At 42.7% G+C, this 27,407-nt stretch overlaps 1 protein-coding gene across 1 annotated transcript; it reads right to left on the bottom strand.

Annotated features, from left to right (window-relative positions):
• Positions 1-6,039: 6,039 nt before the first annotated feature.
• On the bottom strand, positions 6,040-6,897 carry LOC145983039 (uncharacterized protein C21orf140 homolog). The gene has a single exon (XM_083116320.1). The coding sequence runs from the start codon at positions 6,895-6,897 to the stop codon at positions 6,040-6,042; it is 858 nt and encodes a 285-aa protein (XP_082972446.1).
• Between the last annotated feature and the right edge of the window lie 20,510 nt (positions 6,898-27,407).

Below are 27,407 nucleotides of genomic sequence, written 5' to 3'. Positions count from 1 at the left end.
CAATTTTATATCAGCGACATGACCTAAAGAATTCTTGATGGCTCCCAAGATAGGCGAGGGGAGGACTTTATGTAAATATATCGAGAACTAGTATAGCTCTCGTCTACAGAGAATGGAATGAAGATGAAAGCTCTGTCAGTTCTAGAAACATTAGGTGTAGAATCGAGTATATGCAGGCTACCTGATCACTCAAAGGGTGTAGCGTAAAATCATCGCCGACAAAACATCGCCAACAAAACATCGACGGTACAAAACATCGACAGCACAAAACATCGACAGTACAAAACATCGACAGTACAAAACATCGACAGTACAAAACATCGACGGCAAAAACATCGACATCAAAAACATCGACGGCAAAAACATCGACACCAAAAACATCGACGGCAAAAACATCGACGGTAAAAACATCGACGTCAAAAACATCGACGGCAAAACATCGACGGCAAAAACATCGACAGTAAAAACATCGACGGCAAAAACATCGACGGTAAAAACATCGACATCAAAAACATCGACGGTAAAAACATCGACGCCAAAAACATCGACGGCAAAAACATCGACGGCAAAACATCGACGGTAAAAACATCGACGGCAAAAACATCGACATCAAAAACATCGACGGCCAAAACATCGACATCAAAAACATCGACGGCAAAAACATCGACGGCAAAACATCGACGGTAAAAACATCGACGGCAAAAACGTCGACATCAAAAACATCGACGGTAAAAACATCGACGGCAAAAACATCGACATCAAAAACATCGACCGTAAAAACATCGACATCAAAAACATCGACGGCAAAAACATCGACGGTAAAAACATCGACATCAAAAACATCGACGGTAAAAACACCGACGGCAAAAACATCGACGGTAAAAACATCGACGGTAAAAACATCGACGGCAAGAACATCGACGGGAAAATCATTTTTTGACAAAGTTTTCCACACTAATAAATTCATATCTAATCCCGAATATTTTGAGATGGGCTACCCTAAATTATAAAGTGTTTCAGTGAAACGAACAATGTGTAATGAGCCAACTCAAGTTGCCAACTTATAGTGCTACCGTGCTACCAATGTATAATGGTCATTGTTTTAAGAACGGTCCGCGAGGCCGAAACACGCCCTCTCAATAAAGACGTTATTATTATTATTATTATTATTGATTAAATTACAAACAATGAGATTGCGTAGTGAACGTGATTGTTTAGTTTCTGGTAACCATTTATCACTTCTCGCCGGCAGCGTTTGTGGTCGGGGGAAAGGGAAAGGAAGGCTCCTCCGTGTGAAACATGAAAAGACCACCGACTATTGTTATTTCTTGTTTATTAGACGCAGGAGACCGAAAGGACCAATATACAACTTGACTTTTCTGTAGTGACTTTCTTTCGGTTCATGCACTGGTACATGCCGTGTGCAAGTAATATATCTGCCCCCTTGCAATATTGTCTTGCCCCCTTCCTCTCCAGACATTTTCCCCGGGTGTCGCACGACGAAGCGCCTTCACTGTGTATCAGTACCGCTGTTGTATTTGAATCAAGGTGTCCGAGGTTCGATCCCCGGTGGAGGAAAGTGGCACAGTGGTATGGATTCTTTAAACTATAGGTTCAGTTCCGATTAACCTTTTGACGCCCAAGACCTTTTTCACAAGTAAGCCTCTGGGTACCGAGCCGATTTTGAGCAAAATGCAGGGTTTCAATTAAATGAGTGTAGATCGGAGGCTAATTGCCCTAGAGAGATGAGTGATATACCGTTGTACGCGGAATGAACCAGAGATTCAGACTACATGTTTTGCAAATTCGGCGTATATGTGGCGGGGGGAGGGGGCTAACTCTCAAAATTCCAAAATTTCGGAAAAAAAAATTTGGTTCCCCCACCCTCCTCCCAAAAAAAAGTACATGACAGTGTCGACATGCACATGGAAATGATCGCTGACATGTAAGGAACACAAAAATATTTGCATTATTATCATATGACCAATGTAACTTGAGTTGTACCCCCAAAAGGAATGGTCGGCACGCCACTGATTCAAGCTTCAAAATGCAGCGGTACCTTGAAATGACTATAGCTCAGAAACTAAATGCCCTAGAGATATGAAAGATATACCGTTGTACGAAGAATGAATCACAGATTTAGACGATATATAATTTATGCACATTCGGCATATATATGGAGGGGGAAAGGGGAGAAATCCCCTGAAAATACTTTTTTTAAATAAAAGGGGTTTCGCCCCCCTCCCCCCGAAAAAAAGGATATGAAAAGTTCAAAATGCACATAGAAATTATCGCTGGCATGTAAGAAACAGAAAAATATTTGCATCATTGTCGTATGACCAAAGTAACTTGAGTTGTACCCCCAAAAGAAATGGTCGGGACGCCACTGATTCAAGCTTCAAAATGCAGCCTTTCCCCCTCCATTTTCATGAAGACAAAAAAAAATGCAAAAAACCATTTCTGTTAAATACATGTGTTAGGAACAATATAAAAAAATAAAATCGAAATTCTAGCCAAAAATAGAAAAGTTATAACGTAAAAACTACGACCTTGACACAGCGTCTCGATCGAGACGCTTGGTACCCCGAGGGTTACATTTGGATATCTCGTTCGAGACGCTTGGGCACCAAAAGGTTAACCCTTCGTGGGTCACACGAGAAAAATTTTCTTGTTGATCGCCCACGGTGCCAGAGACCGGGATCTTGATATAAGTTAAATTAAAGGTCTAACACACCAAATCCTCAATTATTACGATTAAATATATATATTGTTTTTTGTTATAAATATATTTGCAAACAATTGATATTGTATAAAACTACGAATTGCATATTTCAGTTTCTAAAAATAAATATACAGGACAAAATAAATAACATTCCAAATACCGAAAATTTCAATATTACATGTGCACCCATAAAATAATATTAATAATAATAGTTTTAAGTCCTCTTTATGCACAGAGAAGTTAATCGGGACTGGACCCAAAGTTTAAAATAGGATCTGAACCACCATGTGCTTTCACTGGGTATCGAACCCGTGACCCATTGATTACAGGGTAACACTGCGTTTCTTGCAGAGACAATTGGAAAAATTAGTTTCTTTTGCAAATAAAGTAATTGGTGATTGAAAGTATTTTTAAATTTTTCACTGCACTCTTACAAATGTTACAGTTACAGTGATGGGTATCAATGACCATCTGAATCAAACTGTCAATCTAGTGAGTCACTTTCCCTCAGAATATTCCCTCTTATTCCCTTATGTCCACCTCATCAGGGACGGCGTTCCAGGCGGGCTAGGGGACAAAACATGTCTGGCTCCCTTCTCCCCAAGATTTATATAGTAGGTTAGACGCATTTCGACCAAAAATAGGAAAAACTAGAAGTTTTCTCACTCAATATTTTCCATTAACAAACTTCCATTTGGCCAATCATAACTCACCAAACTTGCTACAAAAATTGAATCACCATTATTAGGAATAGGTGTAACAGGTGCGAAAATATTTTTTTTATAAGTATGAGAACGTTCAACACCTAACGAACCTTTAAGCTTCATTTTCATAGGCGTGCGCACGGGAGGCAAAGGTGGCCGACTGTCTCCCCTAATCCTTTACTTAGAAATGCAATGTAATCTTATTGCAGTTATAATATTAAACTCTAAAAGAATGTTACCTATTTTTAAGTCGATACATGTCCAAGCAACTACGGGAGAATGGGTTGCTTGTATTACTTTTTATATAATTAAACTATTCCACTCCGTTTTCTAGGAAATTTCTTGTAATTACACTCACTCATACTTTATACGTTAGCTGTAAGTTGTGAGCTGTGTAGCTTAATATGGCTGGCGAATAAATGGCTCATACTTGGAAATTAATAAATTATGTGTAGTTGTTTTGAATCTGAACCTGAGAGATTAATTTAAAGTCACATATAATTTAAACAGTGTGATCTTTTTTTAATAATGCAATACATATATAGCTTAATTGCAAGTAGTCCAACAAGGCATGGTATCTTCGAAAGCATCTTAAGAGATGCAGGATAGAAACTTATTCCTTTAAAGATCCTATCTGTAACAAGATGGGCTTGCTGTGCGAATGCTACGACAGTCATAAATTCTTTCCGTAAATATTTGACATCAGGAAATAGTCTCAAATACAAAAGTAACTGAAGTGAAGGCAATAGAAGAGGACTGCTTTCGCAAATGAGAATGGCGGAAGCAAGGGGGGCATTGGCCGTCTAAAATTTTTAGGTTTATTAAAATGTACAAGTCAATGGTACTTTTATTGACCTCTTCGGGCCAGAGGAGCAATTTTTATGATTTCACAAATGTGACAGTTGTTTCACAAAATAGAAATAATCTTGGACGCTATTTTTATGGCCTAGAAAACTTTTTCATCCTCCCCAAAAAAGTTGAGCGGCAAGTTCGATTGTGACCCCCTAAAGTTAGATTCCAAGTTACACCCATGAACGTGGATAGAGGAATTCCTCGTCAAACAAAAAAATACGTGGCAAAATTATGTCTAAATGTGGCGGCGATTGGTTTCCAAAACTGGGGGAGGGGGAGGGGGAGGACAAGGACAGTTTACTTTCCCTTGGTACATAAGGTTTAGCATAGTGCGAGAGAAAATGTGGCAAAATGTATGAGATGGTGCAACTGTCCCTCCACGTCCCCATAATCTCCGCCTCTAGTTAAATGTGAAAGAACATTTTTCTACTTTGCAGCAAATCATGGGTTACCTTCGTAAGGTTATACGTCAAAACATCGACGCAAAAACATCGACAACAAAAACATTGCCTACATTTCATCGACAGTGCAAAACATCGACAGCACAAAACATCGACAGTACAAAACATCGACAGCACAAAACATCGACGGCAAAAACATCGACACCAAAAACATCGACGGCAAAAACGTCGACAGCAAAAACATCGACAGCAAAAACATCGACACTAAAAACATCGACGGCAAAAACATCGACACCAAAAACATCGACAGCAAAAACATCGACACCAAAAACATCGACGGCAAAAACATCGACTGCAAAAACATCGACGGCAAAAACATCGACGGCAAAAACATCGACACCAAAAACATCGACGGCAAAAACATCGACGGCAAAAACATCGACGCCAAAAACTTCGACGCCAAAAACATCGACGCCAAAAACATCGACGCGAAAAACATCGACACCAAAAGAATCGACGGCAAAAACATCGACGGCAAAAAGATCGACACCAAAAACATCGTTGCTAAAAACATCGACGGCAAAAACATCGACAGCAAAAGCATCGACACCAAAAGAATTGACGGCAAAAACATCTACAGCAAAAACATCGACGGCAAAAACATCGATGCTAAAAACATCGACGACAAAAACATCGATGCTAAAAACATCGACGGCAAAAACATCGACACCAAAAAGTTCAACGCCAAAAACATCGACACCAAAAACATCGACGGCAAAAACATCGACACCAAAAACATCGCTATTTTTTTGTCATTAAAACTGTTAATTTATAATGCAGTCATGTTTTATTATTATTGGAGGAAGGCGGAAAGTAGGAGGAGCAGAGTAGAAAGACGGGGATGAGTAATAGAGTGGAAAGTAGAGCGGCGCTAAAACTTCAACTCGCTCAGGTGAAATTTATATCTTGATTCGCTTCATGAATAGGATTTAGTGTTATGATAATAGCATCATGAAGCTATAGCTCTTCTTTGTTTCGACCAAACATTGGTTCCCCAGGCGGCTGCCTTTGGAACCTTACCCTGTCCGCCCCTCTCCTAATGAGCCAGGACCTCCTTAGCAAGAGCGCCCCAATAAAGCTCCAGGCAACGCGTTGTTGCCATTCTTTGAGAGGGCGGCGGAGGAAAGTCGACGCGCTGCACTCAAAGCATGTGACATAAATAAATAAATCGACACAGATAATTAATTATGGTGTTTCATTATTTCTGTGACACGAAAATACATCATAATAATCATCTTATTCGTCCAATCTTGCATAGCATTTTGTAACGCTTAATAAGAGAATTTAATGTGGCTTACCTTTATTCATCGTCGTCACTCTCTCCAACGTGAATGATGAATCGCTCCTGGTTACGATCAGTGTCGTGATGCATGTACTGGCTTTCAACCTTGATAACATGCTCGATGCATGATGACCATAGCTGGGAGTCAATTGTCGCTGCACCATCCCGCAATAGCTGACACACGCTAGCACTCAGTGTAGGGGTTACATTGTTTTTCCGCACGAACAATTTGAGCTGAGACCATACTAGTTCGATTGGATTCAGCACACAATGGTAAGGGGGAAGACGCAACACTTCATGTCCACGTGAGTGTGCAAGCTCGTCCACTACATATATTTTTTTTATGTTTGCAGATTTAATGACATCTAATAAAACTGCTTTTATTGGAACTGGGTTTGGTATCGGGATCCTGTGCTGCTCCATGAACGATACAATATCCTGCAACTTTGTATTCATTGTTGGGATTTTGACCAACAGGCGCGAATGGTAACTAGCATTATCCATGATAATGACGCATTTTGTATCGATTGGCATATTTGCCAAAAGATAATTTTCGAACCAATTTTCGAAAACTTTTCCTGTCATTTCATCGTGGCTGTCCGCTTTGCAATCTCCAATGTTCGTTGCTGACAGATAGAGACAATTTGGTACCCATCCCTCACTGCCCCCAGCATGGAGCACCATAATACGTTTTCCCCTCCCTGATGGCGACTTCAAAATACAATTGCATGTACCATCGTCCCACCCCTTCTTGACTGCATCGTAGGTGTCGTACCAAGTCTCGTCCAAGTAAATGAGTTTGCAGCCTTCCGAACGCAGGTCCTGTAGTCTCCGTAGGTACCGGTATCTCCAAGCAACAATTCTCGCCGATTCCATTATTACATTCTTTTTCCTTAAACGACCAAACCGAAAACCAAGTTTTTTTATTAGTTCTCGAAGCGTTGTTTCTTCATAAGGGAAGTCCGACACACTTTTTAAAAGTTTCAATAGTTCACTCACTGTCGGTGAGTGAACTTGTAAATCTCCCGTCTAATGAAATCACAACTAAACTCGTCCACTTTGTTAAACTTTCTTCTTTTATTTCCAGGCTTCTTTGGTGTGACTGGACCTCTCCGAATCACATTTCGCACGGTTTTTCTGTCTAACTTTAATATTTTGGCTGTCTCTGCAATGGCTCCTTTTCCTAGCTTTTTCTTTTCGACATATTCGTGCACATTACACACAAATAACTGACTTTGTTTGTTCAACGTTTTGGTTTTGGATACTTTTCTGTTCGGTACTCCGGAAGATCTTGGTTGAGGATTATCTTGGTTCGTTGAATGATCTGGAACTTCGGTTGTGTCCCACGGTCGCCACATGTCGATACAAACTCTGTTTTCCAGTAAGATTTCTAAGATATAACAATAAACTAGAAAAAAAATACACTTTGTCAATCGAAGAATACGAACTCGCATACGCACCTCACACTGCTCTCTTGTTGCTGAGTTTGTGAATGTGAAAGGCAGCGAAGAGAAGGCCTTGGGGGAGGAAGTGACTTGTCAACGTCCAGCCTATTGACAGCATGCTCACCCTGCACGCGTCGCAGGATTGCAATATTCTCAAGGGTGGGAGGATCTGGTTTCCAAAGGAAACCGGCGCGCTTTGATGCCGCCTGGGGATCCAAAGAACGAGGCAAGTATATACTTGCCTCGTTCTTTGGATCCCCAGGCGGCATCAAAGCGCGCCGGTTTCCTTTGGAAACCAGATCCTCCCACCCTTGAGAATATTGCAATCCTGCGACGCGTGCAGGGTGAGCATGCTGTCAACAGGCTGGACGTTGCCAAGTCACTTCATCCCTCAAGACCTTCTCTTCGCCGCCTTTCACAAACTCCGCAACAAGAGAGCGGTGTGAGGTGCGTATGCGAGTTCGTATTCTTGGATTGACAAGTGTAATTTTTTTATCTAGTTTATTGTTATATCTTAGAAATATTACTGGAAAACAGAAGTTCCAGATCATTTAACGAACCAAGATAATCCTCATCCAAACACTTCCGGAGCACCGAACAGAAAAGTATCCAAAACCAAAACGTTGAACAAAGTCAGTTATTTGTGTGTAATGTGCACGAATATGTCGAAAAGAAAAAGCTAGAAAAAGGAGCCATTGCAGAGACAGCCAAAGTATTAAAGTTAGACAGAAAAACAGTGCGAAATGTGATTTGGAGAGGTCGAGTCACACCAAAGAAGCCTGGAAATAAAAAGAGAAAATTTAACAAAGTGGACGAGTTTACTTGTGATTTCATTAGACGCGAAATTTACAAGTTCTATAGTAAAGGACAGTCACCGACAGTGAGTGAACTATTGCAACTTTTAAAAAGTGTGTCGGACTTCCGTTATGAAGAAACAACGCTTCGAGAACTAATAAAAAAACTTGGTTTTCGGTTTGGTCGCTTAAGGAAAAAGAATGTAATAATGGAATCGGCGAGAATTGTTACTTGGAGATTCTACGGAGACTATAGGAGCTGCGTTCAGAAGGTTGCAAACTCATTTACTTGGACGAGACTTGGTCCACATTAAATTCTCTTATTAAACGTTATAAAATGCTATGCAAGATTGGACGAATCAGATGATTATTATGATGTATTTTCGGGTCACAGAAATAATGAAACACCATAATTAATTATCTGTGTCTATTTATTTATTTATGTCACATGCTTTGAGTGCAGCGCGTCGACTTCCCCCCGCCGCCCTCTTAAAGTATGGCAACAACGCGTTGCCTGGAGCTTTGTTGGGGTGGTCTTGCTAAGGAGGTCCTGGCTCATTAGGAGAGGGGCGGGCAGGGTACGATTCCAAAGGCAGCCGCCTGGGGAACCAATGAACGTGGCAACTATACATTGGTCGATCTTGTTTTTAGATTTCTTATCAGCCATGGTTGTTGTACAAGAGCGGTATTGATTCGATAATTTCGGGCTACACGTACACCTTCTGACATCAAAACATTATTATTATTATTATTAGAACCTGATTCTTGCCCCAAAGCTCAAACAATGGAATCGTAAACAATGCGAAGTGTCATGTTTCCTTCTGCTTTCTAGCAAGCTGCTTTTAACTTCATGGACGGGATAGTTGTATGCTCGTTATATTGTGGATGTGGAAGAAATGTTCCTTTATGACTATGGTACGAACCGACTGAGGGCCCCTTTGCTTTACCTCCTCCGCCCACCTTCACACAGCAGAACGCTTGTGACAGCCACTGGACAGAAGCCTTCAAAACATCGTCTCTCACAAACATCATGGTTTATCTGTAACTGGTATCAATTCTACCAGTCACACCAGAAGGGTTTCTAGAATTTTTGTCACAAATGTAGATTGTGCATGAAGGGTTTTTAACAAACAACGTGTTTTATTTTTTAAAATACACAGCCTTATATGAACTTAAGAAAATAAGGAGAATAATTTAGCTGTAATTTTTTGCTAGTAGTTTGTGTTAGACATAAATATACAGGTTGTCGCCATACACATAGGCGGATCTAGAACTTGTTTCTGAAATGTCCTCCTGCATCCACATATTTATAAGAAATTTTCACTAACACGTATCAGTTCCTCTTTCGAAATTGCTTCAATTTATTTCTTCATATTTTCTTTCAATTCTTCTGATATATGGCTTCCGGTATAAAACTCGCCACGATGACGTTAGAAATATGTCTGTTTCTTGTGCAAGACGTCTGAGAGATTTCTGAGGAGTATGTTTAAATCATGTTCCAACGTTGTCTATATTATCCTCAGTAAGCACATGCCGTTTTACCTTAACAAGAGCAGACCCCATTTTCCTAAATTTGTTCACAAGTAACAGATCACTGTCTCTGTGTGAAACAGGAACATCTGGTAATTCTGCTGCAATACGCATTCTAACTTCCCTACAAGAATTCGTAAGAGTCGTATATAAAAATTCGTTGTTTAAAATTGTACGGATAGCCTGGCATTATTAGACTGCAGAAAAAACCCTGGTAATACATAAACTAAAACAAAACAATCTAAAACACTTGTTAACAATTTAACACTTCACAAAACGTGCAAACTGGACAACAGCTGTTTAGGGATGGCCAGATCCGGATCCTAGCGGATCCGAAATACGGATCCGGTTGGTTCCGGATCCTAAGGATCCGGATCCTAAAATTTTTCGGATCCGGATCCGCGGATCCGGAATTTTCAGATCCGGATCCACAACTTTCGGATCCGGATCCAGAACTTTCGGATCCGAATCCAGAATTTTCGGATCCGGATCCGGAACTTTCGGATACGGATCAAAAACTTTCGGATGCGGTTCCGGAATTTTCGGATCCGGATCCGTTTTGCCATCACACATGCGCTTCTTTGGAAAGTAAGAATGTGCTTATAACATGTTGTTATAAGCACATTCTTTGCTCGTTTTGCAATATTTATATACATGTCTGCATATGTACATAAACATAAGCGGGCATTACAAGCCGCAAATGTCGGCATCTCCGCCAGCGCCGCCCGCCACGCTTCTCCCGATCTCTCGGCTGAAGATCGAAATGGACGCACTGTGTATATATAATATACATACATACACATATATATATAGTGTGTGTACGCGCGTGCGCGATTTGTAATTAATTAATACACTTACAAGGGAGGTCTAAGTCTCCCCCTCCGATTTCCATGAAACTTGGCAGGTGTATAGAGCCCCCCCCCCTTCAAATGTCAAGATGAGGAGAAATTAAAGTGGGGATCTGACCCCGAAACCACGTAAATATGGCATAGGAAGAAACAGGGGGCATAGGGCCTCTCTATACACCTGTCAAATTCCATGGAAATCGGAGGGGGACACAGGGGTCAGATGATCCACACGTCAATTTGTACTCATCTTGATATTTGAGGCTGGTTTTGCCCCCTAAAACAGTTTTTTAGCCAAAACAAAAAAACACGTATTTCTTCCTTTGGGCCCCTCTATACACCTAACACGTTTCATGGAAATCGGAAGGGAACACAGGGGGCAGATCCCCACTTCAATTTGTCCTCATCTTGACATTTCTGGGGAGGTTGCCCCCTAGAACAGATTTTTAGCCCAAAAAAAAAACACGTATTTCTTCATTTGGGTCCGTTTATACACACACCTGCCAAGTTTCATGGAAATCGGAGGGGGAGTAGGTGAAATGCTTCGTTCTGGAACGGTCCTTTGACCTACTTTTTATTTTACGACGTTTTACGCACTAAACTAACCTACAATGAGAGGAAAAAGGACAGAAAAAGCTCTGGCATCACTTTTTAAGCTATTTTTTTACCTTTTTCAAATCTTGTTCTTATGCTACCTCGTCTTTTGACCTACTTTTGAAATGACTTACGACATTTTCCTATAAGGCTGTCCTCCCTTACGACGTTTTTCTGTAAGGCGTACCTTTGACCAACTTTTGAAATGACTTACGACATTTTCCTATAAGGCTGTCTCCTCTTACGATGTTTTCCTGTAAGGCGCACGTTCTAGCAATGCCTATTGACCTACTTTTGAAATGACTTACGACATTTTCCTATAAGGCTGTCCCCTCTTACGATGTTTTCCTGTAAGGTCCCTCAGTGTAATCTACTACGTTCTGGAAGGCCCCTTTAACCTATTTTTTATTTTACGACGTTTTACACACTAAACTAACCTACAATGAGAGAAAAAAAATGGACAGAAAAAGCTCTGGCATCACTTTTTAAGCTATTTTTTTACCTCCTGCAAAATTTTACTCTTATGCTACCTCGCCTTTTGACCCACTTTTGAAATGACTTACGACATTTTCCTATAAGGCTGTCTCCTTTTAGTGTAAGGCCCCTCAGTGTAATCTACTACGATCTGCAAATGGGCTTCTGCTCTCACCGTAATCCGTTTTTACGACGTTTTACGGACTAAACTAACCTACAATAAGAGAAAAATGGATAGAAAAAGCTCTGGCATCACTTTTTAAGCTATTTTTTTACCTCCTGCAAAATTTTGCTTTTATGCTACCTCGCCTTTTGACCTACTTTTGAAATGACTTACGACATTTTCCTATAAGGCTGTCTTCTTTTAGTGTAAGCTCCCACAGTGTAATCTACTACGATCTGCTAATGGGCTTCTGCTCTCAGCGTAATCCGTTTTTACGACGTTTAACGGATTAAAACTAACCTGCAATGAGAGAAAAGTGGACAGAAAAAATGCTCTGGCATCACTTTTTAGGCTATTTTTTTACCTCCTGCAAATTTTGCTCTCACCTCTTTGACCTACTTTTGAAATGACTTTCCTATAAGGCCGTCTCTTTTTACTGTAAGGTCCCTCAGTGTAATCTACCACGACCTTGCTCTCAGCGTAATCTGCTATGATGTTTCTTGTTTTTTAAAACTCTCAGGTGCGATCTTCTACAATGTGTGTGTGTGATAATCAAAATTTATTTTTGTTAAGGAAATCCCTGGCCCCTGCTACGACCTAACAGGCGACCTCTCCTACGATGTTTTGGGCCCCTGTTACAATATTTTTCTGTAAATTGCTCCTCATGATGTAAAAATTGGTATTGTAGCGGTATTTGAAATCGAGTGTGCTGCGTGAAGGGGGAAAAGCCCGGAAGTACTCTTCCGCTCTCCATGTTCACTGAACAATAGTACTTCCGGGCTTTTCATCGAAAGCCGGAAAGTACTCTTCCGCTCTTTATGTTTATTGAACAAGAGTACTTCCGGGCTTTTCATCAAATGCGAGGAGTGATATGTTGAGGAAATCCCATTGTCTGACAAGAGTGCTTCCGGGCTTTTCATCGCACCCCACGCTTTCGATTCCTCGCATCCTCTTATAATCCGAAGCTCTGCCATGGAAACTTCCATATCATCTAGAGCGACTGTTCAGCGAGTTGATTCTTGAAACTAACCAAAACAGACGTTAAGGGATTGTGGATGCGACTCGCATGAAACAAGCCAAACACCTCTTAACGTATTGTTGAAGGAAATATACACTCGCAGAACACAAAGTATAGAAAGTTTTTTTGTTCCTGTTGAGTGTGTATTCCAGAGAAAAGTAAGTACCTTGCATGATATGTTTTCTTATTGGTGTTTTGTTCTGTGAGTTGATTTTTGAAGCGAGCCCAACAGACGTGAAAGGGGATTGTGGATGCGACTCGCATGAAACAAACCAAACAGCCCCTTAACGTATTGTAGAAAAAAATATACTCGCAGAACTACACATACATTTTAGCATGCATTTTTTTGTTTGTGTACCGTTTGTTGATAGGAAAAAATGTGTGTGCGGGACACATTATTAGGCTATTTTTTTATTGCGCTTGATATCAAGTGGAAAGTGTGGTTCGGATCTTATCTGTTTAACTTTTTATGCTCAAAAAAAAATTTTCAGCTCAAAGGCTATGACTATGATTGCAGGGGGCTGTCTGCTGTTTTAAATCCACTTTATGCACAGTGAGGCTAATCGGAACTGGACCTACAGTTTAAAGTGGGATCCGAACCAATGTGTGCCTCCACCAAATATCAAACCCCGGGACCCGCCGATTACAAGGCAAATGACGCTACCACTACACCATGGGGGGAGGCCCTGTCTGCTGTGTGGTTGTGTGGTGCTGACCACATCACATATGCGAGTTGTTCTGAATCCAAAAGGCGAGAGAGTTAGGGGAGATCCGTGAAGGCGCTAGACCAAAAAGTTACATTGTTGTAGGTCCCATAGGAACCGAGAAAATCAATGTCTTGGAAAACGTCTTAAGACAATTATCTTAATCTTTAAGAAAGTCGACTTCCGGTCTGTCAAGATGTTACTTCCGGTCTATCAAGAAAATTTTCTTAAGACAAATATCTTAAGACGTTTTCCAAGACATTGATTTTCTCGGCTCCTAATTGAGCTAGGATGATGATTGTGGGTTTGTTGGATAGGTTTTGATGATAACTACTCAACTACAAGCAAGCGCACACCCCCCCTCCTCAAATTTTTTTTAAGAAATTCGATTTGATCCTAAAACTCCGCAAAACCTATTGGAGTGCTTTGGGCGTTTTAGATTAAACATTTTTGTAATGGGCGGTTGTAGAAAAAGTTATTCTTGTTCGACGAAAGCAATATATTTTAAAACTGCTCTGTGACCCTCTCGTTCTTCACGTCGTGGACGAAGGACTTCTCTGCGACCAGGATGACGCTGCATAGGGTATCCTCGGGCAACGGACTGTTGAACTCGCAGACGACCTTGATGTTGGTGCGATCGTTGACCACCACCTGCTTTCTTTTCGTGGTGTTGATGACGAACATCGGCCTGCGTGCTTTGAATTCGCTGGGCGTGTAGTACATGTCCACGCTTCCCTCGGTCACGCGTTTGTAAGCCGAGAACGCTTCGTAAAGTTTGAGGTAATCGTCTTTTGTCATGTCGAGGTTGTAATTCTCGCGCGGGAACACTTCGTTGCGTCCATTCTTGAGATAAACGTTCTTGATCTTGCAGTCGTCGAATTTGCTGGAATCTTTCTCCTGGTTGTTATCGCGCCCGGTCTGAAAGAGCACTACGACGAAATCTGGCATGTCGAACTGTATGTTGTTGAACTGCGTCGTCACGTCGAATTCCATGTGACTTCCCGATGCCACCTTCTGTACGCACTGGTAACTGTGAAAGTGAATCGGCACCTGCGGACTTTTCAAGATCTCCGCTTTGTACTTGAGGGCGTAGTTGGTTTCGTATTCCACGATCGGCATTCTCAATTCCATGCTCCGGATGACGCATTTCGCCGCTTCGGGTAAAGTGTTGGCTATCGGCGTGCCGTCGGCGTTCAAGTTGGTGTATCGCATCAGTGCGTCGTTGTCGCTGGCTGCTCTTCGAAAGGTGACGCGCAATCCTCCCTTCCACATGATCTCCTTGTAGTCGGAGAAGAATCCCGGCAGCAGACGCATGGGAAAGAGCACCGTGTGACTTGTCGTCGATATTTTGGTTCCCGCTTCGAACCCCCCGGCCTGATAGTATGCCGCGTCCGTTTTGGATAATTTCAATGTTCCCACTGCCGTCGACGTGATGCCAGGATAATCGATTCTGTCGATGACGGTACCGTGTTTCCTCACCTCCACCTGCGAGAAGAGGTGAGGCACGAAGTTGTCCACGAGTTTCAAATTGGCATTGGGCGGAAACGCGTCTCCGCTTTCTTTCTTTACCACGTCGAATTGAAGGTAGAGGTCCGCTCTGTGAGGATGAACGAACCCATCGCCTACGTCCACGTCGTATTCGATCTCCCTGTTCGCTTCGTTGAGATTGGCGAACGTGCGACGGTTGGGAGGGAAAGATTGCAATTCGTAACTTTCGATTTGCTCCATTTTCACTATGCGTGTTATTTATTATACGTTGATCTCCACGATGGCCGTCGTCGTTGCACCTGCGAAATCCACCACCTCTCCTTTCTCGTTCGTCACCACCAACTCTATGTCGTCTATGCGGTTGCGACATACTGGAAAATAGATCGGCGAAGAGGGCGTGTAGATGATCGGTTCCATGAACTCGGAACTTGGTTTGAAAGTGGCTATGATTCCCGTCTGCTTGTGACTTCCTAATCCGTCCGAAGATTTCGTGATCATGCCTTCGGCCACGTTGCAGTGCACGTTCAGAGTCTCGATGGCCAAGAATTTAGGAATGTTGGTTGCCACGTGCTTGATGCCAGCTTCGAGTTTGGTGTCGTTCTCGAAACCTAAAATTTCTCCCATGGTGCCCAGGTCCACGGTCTCCGTCGCGGATAGGATTTCCACTCTGTGGGTGACCGAATTTTGAGAAAGGTACGTGCCTTTGGGTAACTGAGCTTGCAAAGTGGAAAGATTGTATTGGCCTGGCGTGACGACGATGTGTTCGCTTCCGACGCTAATTTTGTTGTTGTGATGCGTGACGTTAGGTATGAGGTACATGCTGTAGAATGCACGCAGAGCCACGGATTTAGGATAGACGATGTCGTCGTGCAGCGTGAGTTTCAAGATCGAAGATTCGCTCGTGAGATGGAACACGCCCATTGTCGTGATGCTGTTTCAGGTTCCACAGTGCTTTCTGGAAATCTTCGATCGTGGGGTTATTTATTTTAGAGAGAAACGCGAGCACGGAGAGGCAGAGATGACCGCAGTTCACGTCTCCGAAATCTTGAATGCGTTCGTCGTTGTAGTATATAGAGGTTTTGTTCGTTTTCAGGTAATGGACTAAATTTGTAGGTGGAACACCTCCGAAAGAATCGAAAACGAATGCCTTGTTATTGTCATCGTTTTTGTGGTAACATATCCAATGCGTGCCTGGATTTTCTTGATTGTCCAAGTTGACTACTCCACATTCTCTTCTTTTGACGGTTGAAGGTAACGAGTCGGACATGAAAACTCCTCTGAAGTGTTTGATTCGTAACGGTTCGATCAGAGATTCAATGTCTCGGTTGGTGAGTGCTGCTGTTTCTTTTTTTTTAACTTTTTCATCACGCCCTTCCCCCTTTTCTTCTCCATGGCCAGGTTGTGACGTTTCTGTTCTTCCAACTCGGCCTTGTTCTTCTTCGAGTCGATGACGGTTTTCGCGATGGCGGCACTTCCGCCGGCCAAACTTCCAACGGCCCCCAATGCTGCCAGGATGGCCGGGATGCTGAATATGAAACCTCCGATCTTTTGCTGTTTCCGCGAACGCTGCAAGCGTCTCAATTGAGGTGTGCTGAGCAGCAATTTCATTCCGTGTCCTTTCGACAAGCAAGAACGTTTCTTCTCGCGCTGTTTCTTGGTGAGTAACCCATCGAGGGCACCTAGATTTTTTAGATTCGAATATGGTATCTGGTACACGACACCCTTGGGCTTCATGTTGATGCTCTATGTGTTATTTTTTCACGGTATGTTATTTATATATAAATGTTCTGAGATTTTTTTTCAATGGATGTTATTTTATATATACTCCACGTAGCCCCGTTACACAAATTCTATTACATGCTTTGTTTTCTTACCAAGAAGTTCCTTTGTCCCCTTGTACACGATTCGAGTTTTGTTCTCGATTAAGATAGCTAGCTTCTCGTCGGATAACATGATAGCGTATCGATCTGGTAAAAATAGACTGTATTGTCCGTTGAGCAACAGACGCACCTTGGGACCATACTGGGTTGAAACGATTGAACCGGAAGTTATCGTGTAAGGTTTGTCGACTTCCAATTCCAGAATTTTTACATACTCGACTGACAAATTTAGCATTTGTTTTAATTTTTTTTTTAATTTGTTTTTTTATTTGGAGGTCACTTATTTTTTCACTCGTCATATCGAAGGAGAGAAATTTTCAGTGTGTGTGTTAGAGAAATTTAATTTTTATTCACAATGTGTGTTATTTATATATACCGAAGATTATTTTTTTTCACGATGTGTGTTATTTATATATATTTTTTTTTCACGATTTGTATCGAAGATTTTTTTAACAGAGGAAGAAAGTTCGTGCTTCGGAGAACGCGATTATGTGCGTGATGATTTCTTCAGTTTCCTGTTTGGACTTACGCCAACCATCAGTATATCGTCTTCTTCCCTGCCTCGCCTCGTGCAGTTCGTCCAACCTCTCGTTCAATTTCTCCCCCGCGGCCGACAGAAGAGTGTCGAGATCACCGCACCTCATTCCACTGATCTCCCGAAGACGGTTCTTGAGAACTATTTCGCATCCCATGTGAAATGCCGGCGTCGTTTTAGCTATGATCACAAGTTTATTAACATCTCCGTTAACTATCTTTTTGAATATTTTAGATAGTAGTTCGTGCGGCAAATCAGTTATGCAAGCCATGTTGTTTTTTTACTGTATGTTATTTATATACCCCACCCCAATTTTTGTTTTGTGTTCATGGCGATGGTGGTACCCAGTGCGGCGACCCGTTCACCCAACGATGCGTCTCTGCTCACGAACCTTTCGAAAGCTGCATGTTCCAATTTCTTGTCTGCTTCGTGACGTGCGTCCAGATCCGTCTGCGTGGTGTTGTAGGCAATGTCGTGATCTTTGCATGCCGCGTCCAACGGATTCACACCCTTGTCTCCTCTGTCCAATCTTTTCTCGAGTTTGGTACCCGGTCCGCAGTACTGGTAGCCAGGTAGATACATCTCGAAAGGTAACTTGTTGATGATGTCGTTCACGAGTCCCTTTCCTTCGGCCACGTTCCAAAATTTCGGAGGCAGCGTGTTGATGATTTTGATCAGGTAACCTATGCCCTTGTCGTCGTTCACGATGAAGTTGGAAAGTTTCGTGCTGATCATGTCCACGATGCCAACCTTCTCGTTGTAGAAATTACGATTGCCTGCATTCTCTTCGCCGGCTATCACCAACAATCGGTCCACGAGTTTCCTAACGTCGTCCACCCAAACGAATTCTTTGGGTAACGTGTTGTAGCGTTTGACGCCGCTGCCTGTTTTGACCTGGTTCCAAATCGGTTTGATGAGATTCCTGTACTTCTCGCCGCTGCTCGATTTCACCCTATTCTGCGAGGCGTCGTTGTTCTGGTACAAGGCATCCGTCATGATCAGAATTTCCTTGTAACTTTGGTAATCTTCGTCGGTGTAATCTTTCGGCTGCTTTTTGGCGACGAGTTCCCACAGTCCCACCGTACCCGGATACCTGTTCCAACTATCCTTCTCGCCTAAATTGACTTTAATGTCGTTGCCTTCGAAGGTCACCTTCGATTTCCCAATCTTCCACACCACACCGCCGCCTTCGTTGCTTTCCATGCTCGGATACAATCCGAACACTTCATCCTTGTCGAACTTCCCCGTGCTCAGGTAGTCTCGTGCCAAAGGTCCCAACTCGATCTTATCCGAAGACGACGTGCTGCCTATGGCTCGACGTCGTGTCGGTACGTCCTTCAGTTCGAACGGCGTCGAAGGAATGCTCGAAATGGGTGTGGGTACGGCGTAACTTTTAGCTGCGAGTGGTACGAGTTCGTTGATCAAATTTTTATTTTGTTCCGTGACACTTTTAATTTCTTTACCTAGACCGCTGATGGCATCGATCACAGGTTGATCCTGACGTTTCTTCTCTTCGTAGAATCCGCGATTCTCGGATTTCCAACCTTTGAAGCGTTTCGCGAGGTAATCGCGAAGCTTGAGATTTTCGTCTTCGATTTTTCGTTTCGTCATGACGTTATTTATACACGTCGTTTCTCACAACGTTGCAACGTTTAGAAAGTCGTTGATTTTGTTTCTGTATTTTCCGTCGATGGGTTTCCTCGTCATGTCGATCGTAGCGAATCCGAAATCGTCACTGTTCCAGCAAGAAGAGCAGCGTTCCGAAAATTGATTGTAGTTCATGTCTCCGCCTACGTAGTCATCGTACGCGTGCTTGAGGTTGGTGTGATCTTGACGAAACAAACATATGAAATTAGCGTTGTCGCGTAGTAACTGTTTTGGAATTTTGGAAAACGTTTGAGCTAGGTAAAAGCAATCCATTTCTTTGTGACGACCTTGCGTGAAAAAGTTGCGAATTTCATTTTGATTTTCCAGGATGGCATCGTCGAACACAACGACTGAATTTTCACGACAATCGTCGAGTGGTTTTATTTCCGAAGCGAACGTTGCAATGTCCAGACCATCGTACACTTTCATCAGTTGCTGGTATTTGGATTGCTCCAAACTTTTCGAGAACACGTACAGGTGCCTGTTCTTCCAATCTAACCAATTCGGTGCGAGGAGAAAATTGTCCACGAGCAGTGTCGTTTTCCCACACCCCGAAGGACCTACGATCAGACAGCGGATGCTGTCGGGAAGCAACTCACCGTTCTTTTTTTTTTCTCGTTTGACTTTCCGGATCCGGTAGACGCTTCACCACGTTCCACGTACTCACAAGATCACTTCGTTCGCGTCGATCCAACTCTTTTCCGGAAGTCCCAGCCATTTGACAAACAGTTTGTCACCTTTCCTACGCAATACTTTCTCGATGAGGTACGTGTCGGGGTGTTTTGTTTTAGAGAGTTCCTCTTCGTAAAATCTTCCTTTCAAAATCTCGCCGCTACTATCTTTTATTATATACGTGTGTCGGTTTCCGGCTAAAACTCGAACCACCGTAAAAAGTTCCGTGCTCCAATTTTTTGTGAATCCCTTCTCGAAGGTGCGTTTGAATTTGTTGATCCTCACCCGGTCTCCAATTTTGTATTTAGCTTTTTTTGTCGTGGGTGTGTACTTTGGACAGTAAACTGTAGAAATTAAACGCTGCTCGTCAGATTTCGTAACGTCAGCTGGCTTCATGCCTATCGTTCTGTGCACCGTATCATTATAGGTGTCGACGAGTTCCGGCAGGATGTCGACCCATTTGTAATTTCCCCGAAGCGTGAATCGTTTCCACATGTGTGTTTTCAAGGTTCGATTAAATCTTTCCACGATGCCGGCTTTGATGTGACTGAAGGTCGAATAATGTCGAATGTCATGTTTTTGAATAAACTTTTGGAATACGGCGTTGTAAAATTCCTTCCCCTTGTCCGTGTGCAGAAACCGTGGTTGTCTGCCGCCGCTTTCGCGAAAAATTAATTTGAATGCTTCCGTGACGCATGTTCCCGTTTTCGCCTTCAAAGGTAGAGCCCATGCGAATTTCGAGAACGTGTCTATGACGGTGAGGAGGTACTTGTTGCCCTTGTTCAATTTATGTACGTTTTTCAAATTGCCGCTACTCATCTCCACGAGATCACTTTGCCAGAGGTCGTCGATGCCCTTGGTTACCACAGCCAAACGTTCGTAGTTGCGGCGTGCAGGTTTATGCAATTCTTCGACGATGGCTTGCCTAGACATTTTTTTAGAGATTACGTTTCAAGAGAAGCACAAGCGTGATGGGATTCAAAGAGGGTGGTACCTCGCTCGTGTTTTGAATGATCAGCTTATCGCCGGCACTCACGTCGAAAACGGTAAGATCTTCGTCTTCGTGTATTTCATATATGTTGCGCGTTTCGTTCCAACGTGCCAGAGGAATGTTTCCTGCTTTCTGGACACCACGATTCGATATCAAGGTCATGGTGGGAACGCTAGCTTTTCTGCCGTTAGACCAGTACGAAAATTCGTTTATCTGAATCGTGCCATCGAGGAGAAACTTGTAGTACGGATGATAAGGATGTAACATGTACAGTTTGTTACCTTCGACGAACGTGGAGATTCTCTGTTGATTGGGTACGCTGTTGATTTCGATGGCTTGCAGAGAATGCAGTTTAGCGAATTTAGTGTCGACGCCGAGCAGATTACTGTGAACGTGTCCGAGTTTATTTTCGATGGGCAGCAAATGCTCGACTATGGTATCCGTTACGGCAGACAACGACGGTTTGATTTTCACTTCCACGTTCAACTGCTTGTAGTTTTCGTTGAGTTCTTGTAACTTGGCACCGAAAGAAGCCAGCGTCGATTCCTGCGCGGATTCCAACACTCCGACTTGATCTCTGATGTTGACGACGATGTTCTGAAGGTTCTCGACTTGATTCAATTTCGAGCTCTTCTCGGTAAGATCGTTCACGATGCTTCGCATCTCTGTAAACTGCGTGTGAAGATCGGCGACGCTCTGCGAAGTGGGCAGCGTCGACACCAGCGAACTGATTTCGTCTCGAATCTGTTCCACGTTCGCCGTTTCCGTTTCTAGTCGTTTCAGCATACGTGATATGTTTCTTTTCAAAGCGTGCAATTCTTTGGAGGTGGGGAGATTGGCCACCCTACTCTCGAGATCGCTCAAAGAAATTTTGATGTCGCTCGATTCGGATAGTGCCGTCACCGCCGTTTTCAATTTTTCCAAATCTTCGCTCGAAGGTACGCTCGTCCGTAACGATTCCAAGTCACCCTGTATGTTGTCCAGTACGTGATGAAAATGAGCGAGATTGGATTCGACGCTCAAATTTTCTAAATATTCGATCTTCTGCTGAACCGTGCTCAACGTGTCTTGAATGCTCGTCAACGCTCTCGCTTCAGCGTGAATATTTTTAATTTCTTCGTTGATCAATTCCAAGGACGCCTGAAGCGTAGCGATGGTGGTTTGAATGTGTTCGAAATCTTGATAGGCCTCCAATTGAATTTTTATGTTCGCGACGCTTTTACCGATGACCTGCAGTTCGTCCGACGATGGTAGGTTCGTCATGGTATCTTCCAAAGTCTGTAACTTGGATTTAATTTCTTCCAACGTGCCGGTGAATTCTTCTTGTAATTTGGAAACGACGACGTGCAAGCGTTCTACATCAATATCGTTCACCACGGTTTGAAGTTCGGAGAAATTCTTTTCGATTGCGGAAGTTCGTTCTTCGATTTCGAGTTTCAATTTTTCCAAATCTTCATTTTTCGATTGAAATTGCTGTAATTTGGCCAAATCATTTTGAAGCGAATCCACGCTCAACTGTATATTTTGAACGCTGTCGTAAGAAGGTACGTCGACATAATTTTTTATGAGCGTTTTCAGTTCGGAATCGATTTTCAGAATGGGGTCGAGACATTGCGTTTGGAGCGTAGCGATTTCCGACTCTAAACTTTTGTTTAAGGTCTCCTGCAAAGCGATCAAATCAGTCCTCAACTTCTTAACACGAACGTCCAACATGAGAATCTCTTCTGCGTGGTCCACACGCTTGGTGTTGCCGAAAATGTCGTTAGGCATTTTTGGTTAACGGTTATTTATAATAGGATAGACGATTCGTAATTCTACGAAGAGAGGAATAAGTTTGTCGTAATCTCCGAGGAGTTCCATGTAAAGGTAATCTCCTGCAGAAACATCGTATGCCATGTTAGAAAGCATTTTGTCGTGCTTGATTCGAAAAATGTTCTTGCCGGTAGATATTTTGATTTCGCCTACGTTCTCCGGATTCACGGTGATCCGAAGTTTCCCGTCGATCGGAATTTCGTAGAAATGTAAATTGTTGTTGAAGACGTAAAACATCTTGCCCACGTCCTCATCCAATTTCGTCCAAATGCTGTTGAGGTGAATGATCAACAGACCGTTGAGTTTAGTTAACACGGAAGGTAGAAATTCATGATCTGTCGTCGTGCGGTGTACAGTCTCCATTGTTTGCTTTCGGAAACCAAAGAGATTCATGTTGGTTATTTAAGAAAAAATTGAGATCGTATCTAATATAAATAACACCACAAAAAAATGTGCAATTTTTAGTAACTTCATCTTTTTTTTCTTAGCAAAAAATGGAGAAGAAGGAAGCGAAACGTGCATGCAACCAATGTGGGAAATATATATCCATTTCTCACTTGAAAAGACATCGGAAGAATGTGCATGGCGAAGGATCAAGTAAGAGAAAGGTCGATGATGACGATCAAGCGCCACAAAAGAAGCAGAAGAGTGGCGGCGAAAGTATTCGAAATATTTTAACGGAGGAGACTTTCCGATCTGAAGAAACATCTGATCTAAACAACTTTTTTCGCTCGGTCAAAAGCAAGTTAATTTCGTCTATCACCGAAGCTTTGCTGCAATGCTCGTTGAAAATCCACCTCATCGTTTCCGTCATTTACGAAAACATGAAAAAAGAGCGAGAAACTTTCCATCATTACACTGGTGTAAAGAGCCTCCACGCCGCCGACGTCGATGAGGTGGATGCCATTTGCAACCAGATGTTTGACGCTTTGTTGAACAAGCACGAGACTTTCCAAGAACGTGGATCGGGTTGGACACTTTGCGATTCGCCTCACACTTTAACTTTGAAGGTGGCACGATACAACCCGATGGGAGCATCCAGCTACATCAATTTGCCTCGGGAAATAGCCGATAAGAAAGCCATAATTAACATACAAAATGAGGATTACAGATGCTTTTTGTGGTGCATCATTGCCGATCATCACCCAGCCAATAATAACAAACATCGTTTATACCACTACAACAAGCCAGAATATCTCTCAGAATTTGAAAAACCTATGGCTGGCATTAATTACCCTGTAAATCTACGAGACATTAGTAAATTTGAGGCACAGTACAAAACAGATAAAAACGAAAGTATAGCCGTACACATCTTCGGATTAGACAAAAACAACGCCATCTACGTTCTCAGACACAGCAACATTAAAAGTAATCATGTCATCAGATTACTCCTGATCGAAGATGATGATAATTATCATTACTGTCTAATTCAAAATCTTCCAAAATTAATAAGAAGTCAAATTACCACAGATCACCATAAAATTCGAGTATGCGACAGATGCCTGAGTATATTCTACGGTCGAGGAAAAAAAATGCTGATGAAGAACTCCAAGATCATCATGAAATGTGTAGTAAACATCGGGCTACGGCTATCAAAATGCCTTCTCGAGACATGACATTTTCCAACTACAAGGCATTACTCTGGCGCTTTTGGTTTGATGGTCAACAACACAGGCAATGTTATTTTACATCGTGGCAATGATGCTCCACAAAAATTCGTTCAAACCTTGAAACAGATGGTCATACAATTCGCTCCTCCACTAAGAGAAGACAAAGCAATGGAGCCTCTTACCCAGGAAGAGAAGGAAGCATACGACCTTGCCTCTCAGTGTGGTGTGTGCGAAAGTAACTTCACCCTCGAAAATGTCAAAGTTCACCACCACGATCATCACACGGGAAAATATGTGGCCCCCCTGTGTAACAACTGTAATCTACAAATCAAGAAAGCGAAATTTATTCCTGTATTCATTCACAATTTGGAGGGCTACGACGCCAAAATCTTCATAAAGGAGATGGGATGCGACGCTCAAGCCATTAGCGTCATAGCTCGCACCAACGAGAAATTCATTTCATTCAGCAAGAAGGTGGACGTTGGAAATGGCAATCACGTAGAAATTCGTTTCTTGGACTCCTACAACTTTCTGTCTTCGAGTTTGGCGACACTCGCGTCTCAACTCACCGACGATGATTTGGTCGTCACCAGGAAATGTTTTGGCGACCAACATTTAGCACTGTTGAGACGCAAGGGTGTTTACCCCTACGAATACATGACGGATGCTTCCAAATTCTCAGAAACATCGTTACCACCGAGAGAAGCATTCCACAGTCGTCTTAGCGACACCTGTTGCAGCGAAGAGGACTACCATCATGCTCAGCTCGTCTGGTCTACATTATCTTGTCAAACCATGGCCGACTATCACGATCTGTATCTGAAACTGGATGTTACGCTATTGAGCGACCGTTTTCATCTCCATCGCTCGAGAGGAATGGCAGCATATGGTTTGGACCCCGCTTTCAGCTACACCACACCGGCTTATTCTTGGCAGGCGATGTTAAAATCCACGAAGGTGGAGATTGAACTCATCAAAGACATCAATCAATTTTTGTCTGTCGAAGAGGCAAAATGTGGTGGAATCGTCCAGTGCCCCCTTCGATACGTCAAGGCCAACAATCGATATGTTGCCGATTTCGATGCGGGGAAACCGACAAACTTCTTGGCATACTGGGACATGAACAACCTGTATGGTTATGCCATGTCCGAGACTCTGCCCATCGGAGAATACGAGTGGATGAGCGAGCAGGAACTTCAAGATTGTTTGGAGTGGAGCGAAGATCATGAAAATGGATGTTTCCTGAAAGTAGATTTGGAATATCCTGCATCGCTTCATCGAGAACACCATGGATTTGCGATGGCACCTGTGATGGAATCGGCTCCGGAGAAGAAGCTGATGCTCACCTTCAAGAGCAAAGAGAATTACGTGGTGCATTATCGTCTCCTACAATTCTACCTCCAGCATGGATTGGTTTTGAAGCGCGTGCACTCGGGATTGAAGTTTAGACAGACCAGGTGGCTAGCACCCTATATCGAGGGCAACACTCAACGTCGAGCATCAGCTTCTTCTTCCGCAGACAAAGACCTATACAAATTAATGAACAACAGCATCTACGGCAAGAGCATGGAAGATGCGAGGAAAAGAAGAAATATCAACTTGGTCTCCGACCCGAAGAAAATAAACAAGCTCGTCGCTCAGCCCACGTACAAGAACTTCACGATACTGAGCGACACGTTGGCATTGATCGAACGTGCTCTCCGCCACATAACATTCGACAAACCAATCGCCGTGGGAGTCGCGATCCTCGAGTTGTCGAAGCTGGCCATGTACAAGTTTCACTACGACATCATGAAACCACGCTATGGAGAGGCGATCGAGGTGGCGTACACCGACACGGACAACTTCGTGTACAACATCCACACCGATGATCTATACGAAGATCTGAAAAACATGAGCCACCATTTCGACTTCTCGAACTATCCAAAAGATCACGCTCTCTTCGACAACAGCCAGAAAATGACGATCGGGAAGATGAAGGATGAAGTCAACGGCCGCATCATCACAGAGTTTGCGGGTCTTCGAGCGAAAATGTATGCCGTGAAAATCCAGGACGAGACCGAAATAAAGAAGGCAAAGGGGGTGGGGTGTTCGAGCACAAACAAACTAACCATAGAAGATTACAAGTCGTGCTTGTTCGACAAAGAAATCAAACGCATGACCGAACATCGGATCACGAGCACCATCGACCAGTTGCATACATCCACGATCAACAAAGTGGCGCTTGATCCCCACGACACCAAATTGAGGCTACTGGACTGCAACATCCACACCCGAGAATGGGGATGCCATGACGAGGAAGAAATCTGCTCGCACCATTAGACTTTCGCATCAAAAAAGTACGTATTATTTCTTGCACCACTTTTTTTTTAAAAAAAAACAATCATTCACACTAATTTTTGCATTCACACATTTTTTTTATATTTTTCTATCATATTATGTACACTATTTGAGTATATTTTTTTATTTTTTTTTCAGATGGTGCACCCCCACGGAAAGTTATTTAGTTCTTACACATTCTATTCTTAACCAAAATTTTTTCTTCTCTTCAATCATAAAACACACACATTACACACGGAGGTTCTCTGTAGGGAGTCATGGGGGGGTTAAAAAAAAAAGAACCCATGAAACTCTACAGAGGCATGGCTTTGTTAGCCGTGGCCATTAGAACTGTGTTGGGCACCACGCACCCCTGGCGGGATATTTTCTTTTTTTGAGGGGCCAGGGATTTCCTTAACAAAAATAAATTTTGATTATCACACACACACACACATTGTAGAAGATCGCACCTAGGAGTTTTAAAAAACAAGAAACATCATAGCAGATTACGCTGAGAGCAAGGTCGTGGTAGATTACACTGAGGGACCTTACAGTAAAAGGAGACAGCCTTATAGGAAAATGTCGTAAGTCATTTCAAAAGTAGGTCAAAAGGCGAGGTAGCATAAAAGCAAAATTTTGCAGGAGGTAAAAAAATAGCTTAAAAAGTGATGCCAGAGCTTTTTCTATCCATTTTTTCTCTCATTGTAGGTTAGTTTTAATCCGTAAAACGTCGTAAAAACGGATTACGTTGAGAGCAGAAGCCCATTAGTAGATCGTAGTAGATTACACTGAGGGGCCTTACACTAAAAGGAGACAGCCTTATAGGAAAATGTCGTAAGTCATTTCAAAAGTGGGTCAAAAGGCG

The sequence above is a fragment of the Lepisma saccharinum genome, unplaced genomic scaffold (genome assembly GCF_977018435.1).
Source record: "Lepisma saccharinum unplaced genomic scaffold, izLepSacc3.1 HAP1_SCAFFOLD_583, whole genome shotgun sequence".
NCBI classification, from domain to species: Eukaryota; Metazoa; Arthropoda; class Insecta; order Zygentoma; family Lepismatidae; genus Lepisma; species Lepisma saccharinum.
This window is presented reverse-complemented; position numbering and strand designations above follow the sequence as displayed.

Bases quoted from the DNA above. Each gene is read 5' to 3' on its own strand.
- LOC145983039 (XM_083116320.1), bottom strand. From the start codon at position 6,897: ATGGAATCGGCGAGAATTGTTGCTTGGAGATACCGGTACCTACGGAGA.